The sequence below is a fragment of the Pipistrellus hanaki genome (assembly GCF_964339955.1).
Source record: "Pipistrellus hanaki genome assembly, chromosome: 17".
In the NCBI taxonomy this organism is placed as follows: Eukaryota; Metazoa; Chordata; class Mammalia; order Chiroptera; family Vespertilionidae; genus Pipistrellus; species Pipistrellus hanaki.
Genome location: NC_140519.1, coordinates 3,941,169 through 3,957,170, shown reverse-complemented (window position 1 = coordinate 3,957,170; position 16,002 = coordinate 3,941,169). Strand labels below are relative to the sequence as shown.

At 44.7% G+C, this 16,002-nt stretch overlaps 1 protein-coding gene across 6 annotated transcripts in view; it reads left to right on the top strand.

Annotated features, from left to right (window-relative positions):
* Positions 1-16,002, top strand: part of RALYL (RALY RNA binding protein like) — a 501,772-nt gene that overhangs the window by 347,195 nt on the left and 138,575 nt on the right. The window contains exon 1 of one of the 6 annotated variants that reach the window (XM_084864797.1): positions 11,417-11,666. The exons of the other annotated variants lie outside the window; for them this stretch is intronic. Within the exon in view, the coding sequence (XP_084720923.1) occupies positions 11,630-11,666 (37 nt within the window). The 5' untranslated portion in view covers positions 11,417-11,629. Of the gene's footprint in view, positions 1-11,416; positions 11,667-16,002 lie in introns of those variants that run through there. 6 annotated transcript variants of the gene reach the window in all.

Below are 16,002 nucleotides of genomic sequence, written 5' to 3'. Positions count from 1 at the left end.
TACTCTACTCATGTCCACTATGACACAGGAGAAAAACAAAAATTGTCTGTGTTTACAAATAACTTGACTGATGTATAGAAAATATAAAACAATATTGACTAATTTAATATACTAGGATTTGTTTAGCAATTCTAAAAGGTCAAAATGCAAAGTCAACTTTTTCTACATACCATCAAAAGCAATAAGTATGCAGAAAATGAAATTTTAAAGGCACATCACTTTACATAGCTTTCAAAAGCTCCAATATTTCAGAATAAATCTAATTGCAAATGTGGATGGCCTGTACATTGAAAACTACAAACCCTGTTCATAGAATTGAAGACCTACTATTATGATATAACTTCTCATTAAATTGATTTTCAGATTCAATCAAAATTAAAATCCCCAAAATTTTTGGAGTAAAAACTAGAAATCTTATTCTAAAATTTAATGCGGAAATACAAAAGATATAAAAATATTCTTGATGTCCGACCTCCTTGGCTCAGTGGTTGATGGTCAACCTATGAACCAGGAGGTCACAGTTTGATTCCTGGTCAGGGCACATGCCCAAGTTGCAGGTTCAACCCCTAGTTGGGATGCATATGGGAGGCAAGCAATGGATGTTTCTCTCTCTTTCTCTCTCTCCCTCTTCCTCTTCTTCTTCTTCTCCCTCTCCCTTCTTCACTCTCTAAAATCAATTTTAAAAAATTAAAATAGCCAAAACAGGTTTAGCTCAGTGGATAGAGTGTCAGTCTGCGGACTGAAAGGTCCCAGGTTCGATTCCGGTGAAGGGCATGTACCTAGGTTGCTGGCACATCCCCAGTGGGAGGTGTGCAAGAGGCAGCTGATGGATGATTCTCTCTCATCGATGTTTCTAACTCTCTATTCCTCTCTCTTCCTCTCTGTAAAAAATCAATAAAACATATTTAAAATAAATAAATAAATAAATAAATAAATAATAAAAAAATTAAAATAGTAGACTTATATAACTGTAAATCAAGACTTTGTATGCTATAAAGTTACAATAGTTAAGCAATGCATGTGGTCATGCAGCCTGAATAAACCAACAGTGAGACGGGACTGAATGCAGAATTGAGAAATAGATTAATAAATATATGATCAATTGATTCATTGCAGGAGGGAAAAGGTAAAATTGTGTGGGATAAAGTGATTGCCACTCTTTCTTAAAAGCACTAATAATGAACGCCTACCTCATATCATACAAAAATAATAATTTTAAATGGAGATCAAACTGTGAAAATAATTAAATTTCTATAAGTACTTATAGGAACATATTTTCATTATTGAAGTGAGCACAAGAAAATAATAAATAGTAAAAAGTTGAAAAATTGGATCCCATTAAACATGAGAACTTGAGTTTATCAAGTGCATTATTTGAAAGTGAAAAGCAAGCCACAATGTGGAAGATTATATATATGACAAAGGACTTTTACCAAGAATTTAAAATCTAATTAGAAACAACAACAACACTGAAAACCCAGAGAAATGGGGGGAAACTTAAAATATCACTTTAGAATAGCGGATTTACAAATGAACAAAAACACAATGGGTTTCAACCTCTTTATTCATTAGGGAAATACAAATTAAAACCCTAGTGATATCCCAGTACACACCTATCAAAATGATTAAAATAAATACACTGACAAATGTCTCTGAGTGTGTGGAACACTTAGAACTCCCATGCTCACTGCCAGGGGCAAATTGGTTTAAGCACTTTTATGCAACTACAAGAGCAAAAGTGAGGTGTTGTTCCAGTCTCTAATGCTGGTCTCACACTGCCTTATGAACTAGTAAATCTCCTAGGTGTAGATATGTAACTGATTACCAAAAAATTAAAATCCTATATAACAAAAGGGTAATATGCAAATTGACTGGATGGTGGAATGACTGGTCACTATTACGGGCACTGATCACCAGGGGGCAGATGTTCAATGCAGGAGCTGCCCACTGGTGGTCAGTGCACTCCCACAGGGGGAGTGCAGCTCAGTCAAAAGCCGGGCTGATGGCTGGTGAGCATAGCAGCAGCTCCCACCTCCGCAACAGTGCTAAGAATGTCCGACTGCCGGCTTAGGCCCACTGAGCAAGGGCTCCTGGACTGCGAATGTTGTACCCTGGGCCTCTAGTAAATGCATAAGAATACTGTTTCTAATAGCTCCAAACTAGGGAATTAAATGATATGCCACATTCAAGTTTATAAATGCTCCTTCACTCATAACTAGTTCCATCATTAATTTACCAACACATTCCCTCCGTGTGGAGACAGAACAATGTTCTCCTTGGGTTGTCCATGTCCTGATCCCCAGAACCTGTCAGCAGCTGAACTTAATGGGCAAAAGAGACCAAGCAGATGTGGTTGAATTGAAGATCTTGGGATGGGGACAGCTGGCAGGAACTCTCTGGATGGGATCATGGAATCTCAATGGTCCTTGTAAGAGGGAGGCAGGAGGGCAGGGAGGAGATGGAGACATGACCATGGAACCTGCTGTTGAAGTGATGCACCCATAGGTAGAAAAGGAAACCATAGTCAGGAGATGTCAGCAGTTTCTAGAAAGGTGAGGAAGTGGGCCTCATGACACCCCCCCCCCCCTTCACAAAGCATCCAGATGGAACGCGTGCTGCCATCAGTCCCTTTCCATCTGTCTTGGCTCACATTTCTGTGATGTTTCCTATGACCATAAAGCTTATTCTGCTTCCTCTGAAATTTCCCCAGATGCCTTGTCCAGTGATCCCCAGGGAATGAGGTCTCCTCAGATACTTGCAGAATATTCCGTGACTTTCTGGCATGCTCACCACCACTCTGCACAAGAGCCAACATGCCTGATGGGGCCTGGAGCATCTGACCTCCTTGCTGTGGACAGACACTTTAGCAGCTGTTTTTATCAAAACAGTTTTAAGCTTTTGGGTTCACAATACCTATTAGTAAGTAAAATTTCAAGATTAGACAATGCTGTTCTAGCTTCCTCTGCCCCCTGTATCTTGTACAAATATGTGCTCAGTAGGTGTTTGTGGAGTGGAGCAGGGCGACATAGAATTCTATTAACTTTCCTGTCTTCATTTGGGGGATGGACCAGTGTTTGGAGTGTGATTAAAATTGGTCAGAGCAGCATGAAAGTAGTGTCTCTGATATGTTGAGTACCAGTTGTGTGCCCTTGTCCATTCAGACACCAGCACACTCCTCTGAGCTTCCCACTGAGCTCAGGGGCGCGCACCGCCTCTGGACAAAACAGTTCTGTTCTTCCCACACCCCGTGCTCAGCACCAGGTCACAGGCAGTGAGGGGCACTCTGCACACCGCCAGGACGGCACAGACTCTCAGAGCACCCACCTTTGGGCTGACAGAAATATTCTTTCATGTTATTACCCAACTATTGTCTGCACTCCCCAGCAAAATAAAAGCCACGTGATTACATTATCCAGGTGCACAGTGTGAACGCACAAAGTATAGGTGTTGGATATATGAAAAACATAAAGCCGAATTAATTTCGTTTCAGTGAAGAATCACAGGTGGAGTCCTAAATCTTACAACAAAGAATCAGGCTAATCTGATCCAAGTGGGAACAGAGGTATTTACGTTCCTGGAAACACATACCATCTGCTCATCCAGACCCCCTTAACCAGAAAATAATAAAAGCAAAACACAGTTATTTTCCACTGAATCAAGATCAGGCAATTACAAACAGGTATTTCAGTTCATTGTCTGTTACACTATTTTCCTACAGAAGTTTCTTTTACTGCCTCAGAAGTTGGGAACCAAAGCTTTCTAAATGCAGTAATCACCTCTTCACATGCCACGTTGTGTCCGTGTTTTGGAGCCCAGTGAGGGCATTGAACTGTGTAGTGTGCAGTCCAGGAGGCCTTCCTACAGCTTCGGAGGCATGAGTTACAGACGATGAAGAGCTAGCATCCAACCCTCTACAGGACAGTCTGGGAAATAAAACGGACTCTTTTCCACCTATCACTCCTGATTCTGTATTCAGGCCGCTTAGGCAAACATTTAGAAATGGTGTGTGTAACCGTAAGCGAATCGTGCATTTCACTTACACGTTTGCTGTCCACAGGCTGCGGTGCTGGTGAAACAGACACAGAGCTGATTCCAGTGCTTGTCTTTGAGCGCATGCGCCAGGTCAGGGACTAGCCAGGTGCTCTCCAGCCCATTAGCTGCCACTCACTAACAACACGGGGAGGAGCGGAGCTGGATTTCTGAGCCCTGGGCAGTGCCACTCGGAGTGACACCTGAAAGCCAGTCTGTTCAGAGGGAGCTCATCTGTGAAATAATCATAACTAAACACAGGCAGCAAAGGAGATGGGAGGGCGGGACTGCGGGCGCCTACCCTGCACACAGGCTGAAACGGACACGATTATATATACACAGGATGTGCTATGCACATTACACATTGGAAATTATTAGTGACAATTATGGAATAATCATTAGAACCCAAAATATGCAGAATGTGAGCCATAAACAAAAAGTTACATTTATCTAGCAGGTTTTCAAAGTCCATGAAGTCATGCATCTTAGTACCAGTCTTTGTCCATTTTAAATATTATACATTTTTAATTTAATTAAATTTATTGGGGTGGCATTGGTTAACCAGGTTATGTAGGATTCAGGTGTAATTCTATAACACGTCACCTGTGTATTGTTCTGTGTTCACCACCCAGAGTCTAGTCTCCTTTGGTGGTCACCATTTATCCCCCTTTACCCTTTGCTATCTCCCCACCCCTTTTTCCTACGCTAATCACCACACTCTGTCTGTCTACGAGGTGTGGGTTTTTTTGTTTGTTTGTTTGTTTGTTTTGCTTAATCCCTTCACCTTTTTCTCCCAGCCCCCAGATCCCTCCCCTCTCTCCCACAAGCCCCCCTCCACCCCCTGACAGCTGTCAATCTGTTCTCGGTATCTATGAGCCTATTTCTATTTTGTTTGTTTATTTTGTTCATTAGATCCCACATATAAGTGAAATCATATGGCATTTGTCGTTCTTTAACTTAGTATAATATTTCACTTAGTATAATATCCTCTAGGTCCATCCATGCTGTCTCGAAAACTAAGATTTCCTTATTTTTTATAGCTGAGTTGTATTCCATTGTGCAAATGTACCATGTTCAAGGTTAATTTAATTGTATATACTTACTCCTCTTTTTAAAAAAAAATATTTATTTTATAAACCCTGCAATACTTAGACCCATTCAAAGGATGTCATTAAAAAAAAAAAAGATAGAATGTCATTATCTTTAGCACAATGCAAATTTATCCAGATATAAATAGGAAACTAACACCCCCAAGAAGATAAAACTAAGTTAGGCCAATAGAAAGGAAAGATGAAAGTAAGATAAGATGGGAAGGAAACCACACAAAAAAGGGAAGCAGCAAAGTGAGAACACCCAGAAACAATGACCACTGACTCAGGGAACTACAATCCAGTGTAAATTAAGTTGTAGAGGAGAAATATTTCAACTGCGTTTAATACTTGTTAGCATTAAATATTTCACGTGTTAATGATTTCAAAGATTTCTTTGAGACTACAGCAGAAGGAACTGGAGAAAGTCCAAAGAAATGAATAAAGACTTAATAAAAGCCAATTGCAGTTAAAAAAAAAAAAAAAAACACGTAGAAAAGTCTTTTTGAGATCCATGTAAACATTTAATGAACTACTTGTGGGAAAGAAAAACATTCCAGAATGAGGCCTCTTTCCATAATTTGAACCAATATTACAAATGAAGACTTGGACTAAACTTTAGAAATTTTTTCTCCCCACTCATTCCCACCTCCCCCAGCACAAGCCCTTACCCCCCTACTGACTGTGTCCATGGGTTAATTTATGTTCATACATACACGTCTTTTGGTTGACCTTTCAACTCCCCACACACACACCTCCCCTACTTTTCCTCCACCCATCTCTGCCTTCCCTCTGAGGTGGGATGGTCTGTTCAATGCTTCTCTGTCTCTGGATCTATTTTTGTTCATCAGTTTATGTTGATCATTATATTCCACATATGAGTGAGATCATATGATATCTATCTTTATTCAACTGGCTTATTTTGCTTAGCATAATGCTCTCTGGCTCTATCTTACTATTACAAATGGTAAGAGTTCCTTCTTTTTTTACAGCAGTGTAGCATCTCATTGTATAGATGTACCATAGGTTTTTAATCCACTCATCTGCTGATGGGCACTTAGGCTGTTTCCAAATCTTAGCTATTGTAAATTGTGCTACTATGAACATAGGGGTGCATATATCCTTTTTGATCGGTATTTCTAATTTCTTGGAATATATTCCTAGAAGTGGGATTGCTGGGTTGAATGGGAGATCCATTTTTAATTTTTTGAGGCAACTCCATTCTGTTTTCCACAGTGGCTAAAACAGTCTGTATTCTCACCAGCAGTGCATGAGGGTTCCTTTTTTCCTGCATCCTCACCAGCACTTGTCCATTGCTAATTTGTTGATGATAGCTATTCTGACAGGTGTGATATGGTACCGCATTGTCATTTTGATTTGCATCTCTCTGATGATTAGTGGCTTTGAGTGAGTTTTCATATATCTCTTGGCTTTCTGCATGTCCTCTTTTGTAAGGGTCTATTTAGGTCCTTTGCCCATTTTTTGATTGGGATGTTTATCTTCGTTTTGTCAACTTGGTTATGGGCACATCCCCTTAAAATGTTAGAGAATAAACCCTTATCAGAGATAACATTGGCAAATAGGTTCTCCCATGTTGTGGGTTTTCCTGTTGTTTTGTTGATGGTTTCTTTTGCTGTGCAGAAGCTTTTTATTTTGATGTAATCCCCTTTGTTTATTTTATCTTTAGTTTCCATTGCCCTAGGAGCTGTATCAGTAAAAATATTGCTATGATGTGTGTCTGCTATTTTTCTGGCTATGGCTTCTTCTAAGATTTTTATGGTTTCCCATGTTATGTTTAAGACCTTTATCAATTTTGAGTTTATTTTTGTGAATGGTGTAAGTTGGTGGTTTAGTTTCTTTCTTTCTATCTTTTTTTTTTTTTTCATGTATTGGACAGATATAAGAAAAAAATTAATTCTTTAATTTATATATTAATTTTTGGAAAAAAAAGAGGGAGAGAGAAAAGAGAGAGAAAGGGAGAGGAAAGGAGAGAGAGGAGAGAGAGAAAGAGAGAGAGAGAGATTTTTTTTCCACTTTATGCATTCATTGCTTGACTTTTCTATGTGCCCTCATTGAGGACTGAACCCAAAACTTTGGATCATTTGCCCTAACTGGTTTGGCTCAGTGGATAGAGTGCCAGCCTGCAGACTGAAAGGTCCCAGGTTCGATTCCAGTCAAGGGCATGTACCTTGGTTGTGGGCACATTCCCAGTAGGGGGTGTGAAAGAGGCAGCTGATCAATATTTCTCTCTCATTGATGTCACTGATTTTTCACCCTCTCTATTCCTCTCTATATAAAAAATCAATAAAATATATATTTTTAAAAAGCCTTGGTGCATTAAGATGACACTCTAACCAACTGAGCTCCCTGACCAGGACCATGACTACAAAACTTTTATCCTTAAAAAAACACATTTCATTTAAATGGTAATTTGTTATGTCAATATGATAACCACTGAATACTTTAATTAATGACTATTTTTAGATTACCCACTAACAGGAGGGCACTTGGCTTTGGCAAACAGATGTGGGTGCAGTTCTAGAGGCATTTGGAACTCCGCATGGACATGTAAAATGCAGAGGCACATTTTGAACTGTTGAAAAGATGGGTTGGTGATTGTGCTGGGTAGTACACTATTCAGTTGTCGCTAAAAGGATTTGTGAGAGGACTATTGTCAGGAATGTATGGTTGTTGTTTCGATAGAGAAAACAGAATTCATATGTGAGAGGAGAAAAGGCCGAGTGACCACAGGGACAGCTGGCCTGTTAGCAGGAGGAAGCTTGCTCTGTCCACTCATCGTCAGAGAATGACATCACAGGAAGGTGAACCATGGGTCTCATTCTGTCCAACCTGAGAAAAATGACTGAAGGATAGTGGAGGTGTCACTGTATCATGTAAAGAAATAATTTCAGGGTCATTGTTCTGAGGGACAGTCTCTCTAGCCCCGGGTGGGGTGCCTGGTTCAGGTTTCATGAGGTCCTGGCCCTTGGCTCTCAGTCCCACCCAGCAATCTGGTGAGAGCCGTATGTCCTCTTCCAGATGTCAGGAGACAAGGAGTCTGGGCAGTGCCCCCTCTTCACACCTTTTTAGTTTTAACATTTGAATGTTCTGGTAATTCTCTGAAATGTGTCTCCGAAGTTAAATATTTCAGCAGCCTGTGTTCTATGTCTTGATCAAATTCTTTAATGTTTTATCAAAGTCAACATCTCTATATATAAAAGCCAAGAGACCATCACAACCAAATGGATGACCAAACAGGCTGTGAGGGGCAACCAGGCCTGCAGGGGAGGAAGTTAGGGGTGACCAGGTGAGCAGGATGGGAGCCAGTGACAGGTGATCAGGCCAGCAGAGGGATGACCAGGCCAGCATGGGGGGAGCAGTTGGGAGTAACCAGGCTGACGGGGTTGGGGGGGACAGTGAGGGACAACCAGGCAGGCAGGCAGGTGAGCAGTTAGGAGCCAGTGGTCCTGGATTATGAGAGGGATGTCCAATTGGAGAGGGTTCAGGCTGGGCTGAGGGACCTTCCCCTTCCCCCCCCCCCAATGCACAAATTTTGTGCACTAAGCCTCTAGTCCTATCTAATAAAAGAGTAATATGCAAATTGGCCATCACTCCAACACACAAGTTGGCTACCCCCATGTGATCAAAGATGGTTGCCTCCATGTGGACACAACATGGCCACCACAAGATAGCCTTCAGTTAGGGGTGGGCAGTTAGAGGTGACTAGGCCATCAGAGGAGGGAAGTTGGGGGGGGACCAGGCCTTCAGGGGAGGGCAGATGTGGGGTGGGGGGAGAAACCAGGCCTGCAGGTAAGGCAGTTAGGGTTGACAATGCTGGCAGGGGAGGGCAATTGGAGGCGACCAGGCAGGATCAGGCCTAAACAGGTGGTTGGACATCTCTCAAGGGGTCCCAGGTTGGAGAGGGTGCAGGCTGGGCTGAGGGACCCTTCCCTCTACCCCCCTGAATTTCATGCACTGGGTCTCTAGTCTATATATATATAAAATCCTAAGCAACCAGACAACTGAATGACCAGCTGGTAGCTATTATGTGCCCTGACCACCAGGAGGCAGATTCTCAACACAGAAGCTGCCCCTTGTGTTCAGTGTGCTCCCACAGAGGGATTGCCACTCAGCTGACAAGTGCAACTGTGAGGGCATGAGCCTTTCCTGTGCACACTCCCCTTGCGCATATGAGCGGTGGTGGCAGGAGCAGTGGGGCTGGGATGATGGGAACAGTGCGGCACCCAGCCCAGGCTCCTCCCCAGCCACCTGACGCTTGCTTCTTGCACTACTTCATGCTATGCATGATGTACGCGGACAGTGGGCTGGAGCCCAACGAGCCAGCAGGTAAGGCCATGCTTTGGCCTCAAGGAGATCCACTGATCCCCACAGGCCAGGCTGAGGGACCCCACAGGTGCATGAATCCATGCACCAGGCCTCTCGTAGATTATAATTTGAAACCAGAGGAGGATGTCAGCATTCTGGACAGGCTCATCATCGGATGCTCTTGGGTAGTCAGTCAACATCCTTTGAGTGTTCTTTATGGAGGAAAGGACAAGGGCCAGGGCACTGTGGAGAGGCAGGTGTGGTGACCTGTGACCTCCCCAGTAGGGCATGGCCTCTTGCTTCCTGCGGGACTCTCGCTAATGCCTTCACCTCTCAGCCTCACTTCACAGAAACATAAAATGAAGATGATGATGCTAAAATGGGATGTTGATAATCATCCATCACAGCATCGTTTCAGCATCTGCTGGACCATGGTTTAAGGTTTTGTGTTTTATTGGTCTTAAGGCATAGGCGGCTTTTACCAAGGAGATGTTGCTTACTGGTTGTGACTTCAGTTCAGCAAGTTTAAAACATAACTTTACACCTGTGAGTATATACAAGTTCATTCAAGTCAGTGAACTCATTCACACTAACCTTAGGGCCAAAAGACAGACACAAAGTAACTTTGCTTTAAATAAGATAATTTTCATCAATGGCTATTGTCTGAAATCATTGAAAAATTTAAATTTATATGCAAGACATTTAATCAGCAAATGTTTACTGAGAGCCGACTTTGTGTGGGGCTGATCTGACCCTGGACGGACATCTCCCAGCAAAGGCAGCCCTGTGCTCAGAGAGCTGCGCTCCGTCAGGCAGAGGCCACAGAAGGAAGCCAGCAAGTGAGCACCACATTGTCCAGGGCGACGGAGGACATGCCAGTCAGGAAGGGCTGTGGGAGGGAGGAGTGTCCTGTGTTGGTCAGAAAAGACCGGCTCATTTGATTCATTGAGATACTTTATCTCACTGCTGGAGAGAACACAGGAAGATTCTCCTCACGCTTCGCATTGTCTGTAGACTCAGGCCCGGATGCCGCTGTACAGCAAGGGGTGGGCACAGGGGTGAGTCTTCTAAACACTGATGCCTGTTAGTCCAAAAGCGAGGAAGCGGGAGAGGCAGCACGCCGAAGCCTCTGAGCTGCTCTCCTCATGTCTGCGGTATGAAATGCAGTCCGTACTGAGGAGGAGCATATTCTCAACGCTGACAGACTCCTAGTAGGCAGACTGAGGGCGCCTCTCCTGCGCTCAGAGGGCAGCGGCAGCAACATTGGCCGTGGATGTGACTCTCCTTTCGGCTGCGAGGGGAGACCTCCTGCCGGGCCAGGACAGAGGAGCCTCTGCTGGGCATGCACCGCCCAGTAAGAGCTGTATTTCAGTAAGAGCTGTATTTCAGACACTGTCACCGCCCTGAAGGGGATTGGAACTCATGGCTGGCATCCCTCTCAGGGCGGTGAGCTAGCCAGGAAGGCAGAGCTTCCACACCGGCCTGGACTGTGGGAAAGCACAGACCAGGAGCACCCACGTCCCGGGACATCGAGGTCTGAGCACCCTGAGGAGCAGAGAGGTGAGCCTCTCAGGAGAGGCAGGTGCCCAGCACACAGTGGTGCCCCAAGCCTGAGACCTCACTGTGCCCCCCCCCCCCCCCCACAGAGGGCCCGGGTGTCGTGTGGAAACCGCTTTCCCGCTTTGCCTGAGAACAGTCCGTCCAGACAAACAGACAGACTGAGAGCGGTCACTGTGATGTCTGAGCACGCAGCGGCAGCGGGAGCTCTGAGCAGCACTGAGCAGGTCTCTAAACAAACAGAAGCCCATTATCCGCAGCTGAGAGACAGGCCTCCCGCAGCGCTGTCACGTCTGGGGAGATCAAACCGGCTTGCAGGTTTCAGATTTGGATTTCCCAGTCTTCCTGTTCTTGCTAAACACGCGAACCCATTCTTCGCTCCTGCTGCTCCCGGCACCCGCAGGAGCCGCACTGCTGTCCGGAGGCGAAGGAGATGCAATTTGCTCCCGCAGATGGGCGCTAGCTAGAGCGTGACAGGCGGCGCTCCCCTGCCATCTCAGAGAATGGTACTTCCCGCTCTCGCCCTGGGATCGCTGGCTGCCTCCTGTCAGTGAGCAACAGTCTTACTGCAAAGCAGGCGCCCACCGGCCTTTGTCTCCTGGGCAGAGCTCCGGAGGCATCGGCTCAGGATGACCATGTACCGGAGCAAGCGCCGGCATCAGAGACGTGAGTACATTCTGACCAACTTTCTCACCGCACAGCGAGGCAGAAACAGAATTGGTTCATTAGGAGACTAACCATGACCTCCTCAGGCGTTTCCTGGGACTGGAAAAGGAGGTGTAGCTCTTTCACCCTCCCTTTACCTTCGTGGCTGTGACATGCCAGAAAGACATGGGGGGCCAGAGCAGGGCGAGTTCGCTTGTTACTATGGAAACCCTTGGAAAGGTTTACAAAATCAACAGAGAAACAGCTCAATGCAATTTCAGTGGAGCTCAGCATCCTTCATCAAGCAGAGCACTGGGTAGCGCTAGCTCTCACCTCTCTCTCTGTCTCTGTCTCTCTCTCTGTCTGTCTGTCTGTCTGTCTCTCTCCCTTCTTTACTGGGAGCGAGGGGTTTTCTCCCTGGGAGTCTATTGAAAGGGATGGGAAGGGAGCCTGGCACATCTGTTCATTCATCCCATTTCAGTGTGACTCTCAGTCTCTAAACACTTCGGGATGGAGGGGAGAGGGTTCATTGCGAACTTCATGGTCCGGGCCACATTTGTAACTTCATTCACGACAAGCAGCATGTCCCAGGGCAATGAGGAGTCACCTGTGATCACCCCAAAGGGGCTGGTTCTGACAGAGAAGCAGCCTGACAATCGCTCTGGCCACATGTCCGGAACAGCATTGGCTGTGGGACTGAAAGCCGCTCGGATTCAGCTGGAAATCCGAGTCTGATGGAAACCTTTCATGGCAGAGCCCGTGCTGTCAGGGCGACTCCCCGACCGCGGCCAGCCGGCTCTGGGCCACTTCATCTCCTCGGGCCTGAAGTAAGTGCTGCCATGGAGCCCGTGGCCCTGCACTGACCAGCGCCCGCCTGAGGCAGGTGACCCCTTGCTCTGTGGTCCAGGTCCACAGCTTGATGTCCATCCTGATGCCCTGGGTGTTAGCGATTCGGAAACAGCGGCAGCAGCAGCACTTCCTCCATCGAAGGCCACGGGACGATAGGACACAGTGTTTTCTGGATGATAATTGTCTTTGGTCCGTCATCATCTGTGAGCTGAACACTAACGTTTCTCTTGTTCGAGGAAGTTTGACGTTCCACGGACGCCAGTGAGTTGCGACCGTGGGCGCGTTTCAGTGCTCCTTGCCTCTGGGTTCCATTTCTGCCCTGTGATTGAGAAACAGTGTGGGGCAGCGGCTGCTTTTCCCCATAAACATGGTTCATACACAGCCAACAAGTCGGTTGCTGGTTGTCTCTTTGTGATTTGCTTTGACAAGAGTCACTCTGAGCGGGGCCCGCGCTGGAAACCTGCACGCTCCGCTGCTCCTGTCTCACACACCCTCACGTTTTCCATGAGGGCAACCACGGCCGTAATGCACAGGGCAAATAAAAGATTCACAGGAGGACTGTCCCGAGTGCCCCTCTGCGACGAAGCAGCAGGAGGAAACGGAATCACGGGGGGCAGCCCGCAGTGTGTAGTCACGCAGCCAGACTCAGTGGGTGTGCTGAATGGTTAGGACCTCAAAGCCCGGTGTGTCTTGTCTACCTGCATCATTGGCTGGATTCTTCTGCACTAAGTGCTCTATATTCTAACCAGATAAGGACCGGAGAGCAGGAGCGCAGTAAAATAAAGTACTAGGAAACCTTAGCAATAAAAGCCAATGGGATCCTTAAATGAATGTCTATCTGAGCCAATAACCTTTGCAAAAGTGGAATGCAAGGCCCTTGTTTGCTCTCCAACAGGCACACAACAACATCTGGATTATCCCCTCACCAACGCCCAGGGCAGTTCCGCTTTAAATCATATGTTTTATGTGTTTTGATCATGTAAAGGCATAAACGAAGCTAAAGGCAATTGTAATCCAATTAAAGCAATAATTGCATGCTTAAATCTCAGTGTGGGGAAGGAGAAGAGTGTTCTATGATTGTCTTTAAAATTGCAAAAGTACATAAATAAAGTTTTTAATTTTCTCATTCCATAAAAATTTACTATAATGTCCTCCAGCAGAAACAATGCAGCTTCCTTAGAGAGGCCCAGGAGAGAGCAGCAAGCCGCCGAGCCCCCAGGGCGAGAGGGGGCAATGCCAGTACCCTGATGGGGATGGGGGTGGGGGTGGAAATGAGGCGGGAGGGGGTGTTTAAAGTAGAAATTGGGCTAAGCCTTTGAGAATTCCTGTGGGGTTTTAAACCATTCCCCCAGTGCAGGTGGGTTATTTGTAATCCCCTGAGGAGGGTGGGGAGCAGTCGCTGTGGAAAAGGAGAAGGCCTGCACATTCATTCAGCTGGCAGGTCTTCCTGGCGCATAACTGCATAATGACTGCCCATTAGACATGAATTGGGGCAGCGGCAGGGCGGGAGAGGGGGGGGGCATTACAAAATGATTGCCTGTGTCTAACAGAGCCACTTCAAGGAACTTGAATAGATGGAAACCTGGTTTTACGAATTAGGTTGGGGAGGATTCAGAATTTGTAAAACCTTTTCCTTCAGAGTTTAAATATAGATTTTTTTTCACACATATTACATTTGTCTATTTATTAAAGTGTGAAGTTTATGTTTAAACTCTCAAAATTCATGTTATGTGTAAAACAAGGTATACTAGTGACCTCCCTTATTGGAATTCCAAATGACCTTGAGAAAACATGTGTTGTTTTTTAAAAAGACAGGGCCCTGTGATGTTAGGTGTGGATTTCTGAACACCCTACCACCTCATACACAGCGAGCAAATAGCGCCCCTCTCATTGCAGGGTAACACTTCACCTCATTGTCTGGACTAAGCAGGAGCAGATGTGGCTTTCTGGCTGCTGAGGATGCGTTAGGGTGACCGTACCCACCTTATTGTGGGAAGACTGGCTGGGATCATGTCAGGAACCTGATTCCCACCGTCAGTCTCCTGTGATTTTGTCCCATGTCTGTGGTTGTGATTTCTTCAATACTTTCAGTGACCAGTGCAGAGATGGTTTTTGGAGTGTCTTCCATTTCTAAACTCAGCGTTTCCAGTACATAGTTTCATCATGTAATTCTCCTCAGAGGCATTGCATGGTTCTCATTGCCTACACTGGGGCTCTGGGTGCATGTGTTCATATCCACGTGACCCTGGTTTTAATGCAAGAGGCCCTAGAATCCATGAGAACATTAATCATTGCCTGTGTAATGATGAAAAAATATGTATATATTACCCATATGTATAACATAAACACACATATATAAACATATACTGATTTTGGATACTAAAGAGGTATGTTTAATGAATAAATGTATTTAAATGTATTTAAAATGTATTAAATGATACTAAACTTGTAAACTTTTTTTGCCATATATTTTATATGTTATTTAAAAAACATATCACATTGGATATAATTATGTTCAATGTTTAAAGAAAAGTACTCTCATGTTCCCAAATGTTGGGAATCACAGAACTGGAAAATGAAATACAGATGTGACATCATGTCACAGACATCTGAGTCACCCTCACCCTCGCCTGCTTCCTCACACCACTTGTGTTCTGGGCTTGATCAGGCTTGGCCATGCCTCCCCTATAGACGGGCGGCCTCACCAGCATCTTCTCATGCAGAAACCATCACTAGACAAGGTTTCACTCAAGGGCCACCTCCTTCACAAAGGTCTCTCCCGTTTCCAAGTCAAATTTCTCTTCCTCTTCTCTCTTCTTAGGTAATTATAATTTCCTCACACTTTCTATGGTTCTGTCTTGTACAGTGACATTTATCTGCTTATTCCATCAATCTCTCATTCTCCTTTCACATGAGGTGCCTCTTATTCTTGCTGGGTGTGTTCTCAGAGCATATTATTAGGTCTAGTAATAATTAATGTCGTTTTCTAATACTTTTTTTAATCGAATTTATTTAAACAATACAACAAAATTTAATCAACAATATAGTTGCCGTTGTTTTCTACTACTTGTGCCCAACGCTCAGGAAGCATTTTAATCCCTCTGTTGTAAAATTCTTGTGATTTTGATGCAAAAAATTCGGTCAATGCATTTTTGAGGCATTCTTCATTATTAAATTTTTTTCCAAGAAGAAAGTTTTGCAAAGAACGAAACAAATGGTAATCGGAAGGGGCAATATCAGGAGAATATGCAGGTTGAGGGAGAACTTCCCATTCCAACTGGCGCAGTTTTTCAGCAGTGATTCTTGCAGTATGCGGTTGTGCGTTATCGTGGTGAAGAATTACGCCCTTCCGATTAATCAGCGCGGGTTCTTTTTCTCTTAAAGTTTGGGCTAACCTTTCCAATTGGGCACTATACACTGCACTTGTAATGGTTTGGTTAGATGGTAAAAGTTCATAATGAAGAATTCCTTTAAAATTCCACCAAACACACACATCACTTTTTTCGCA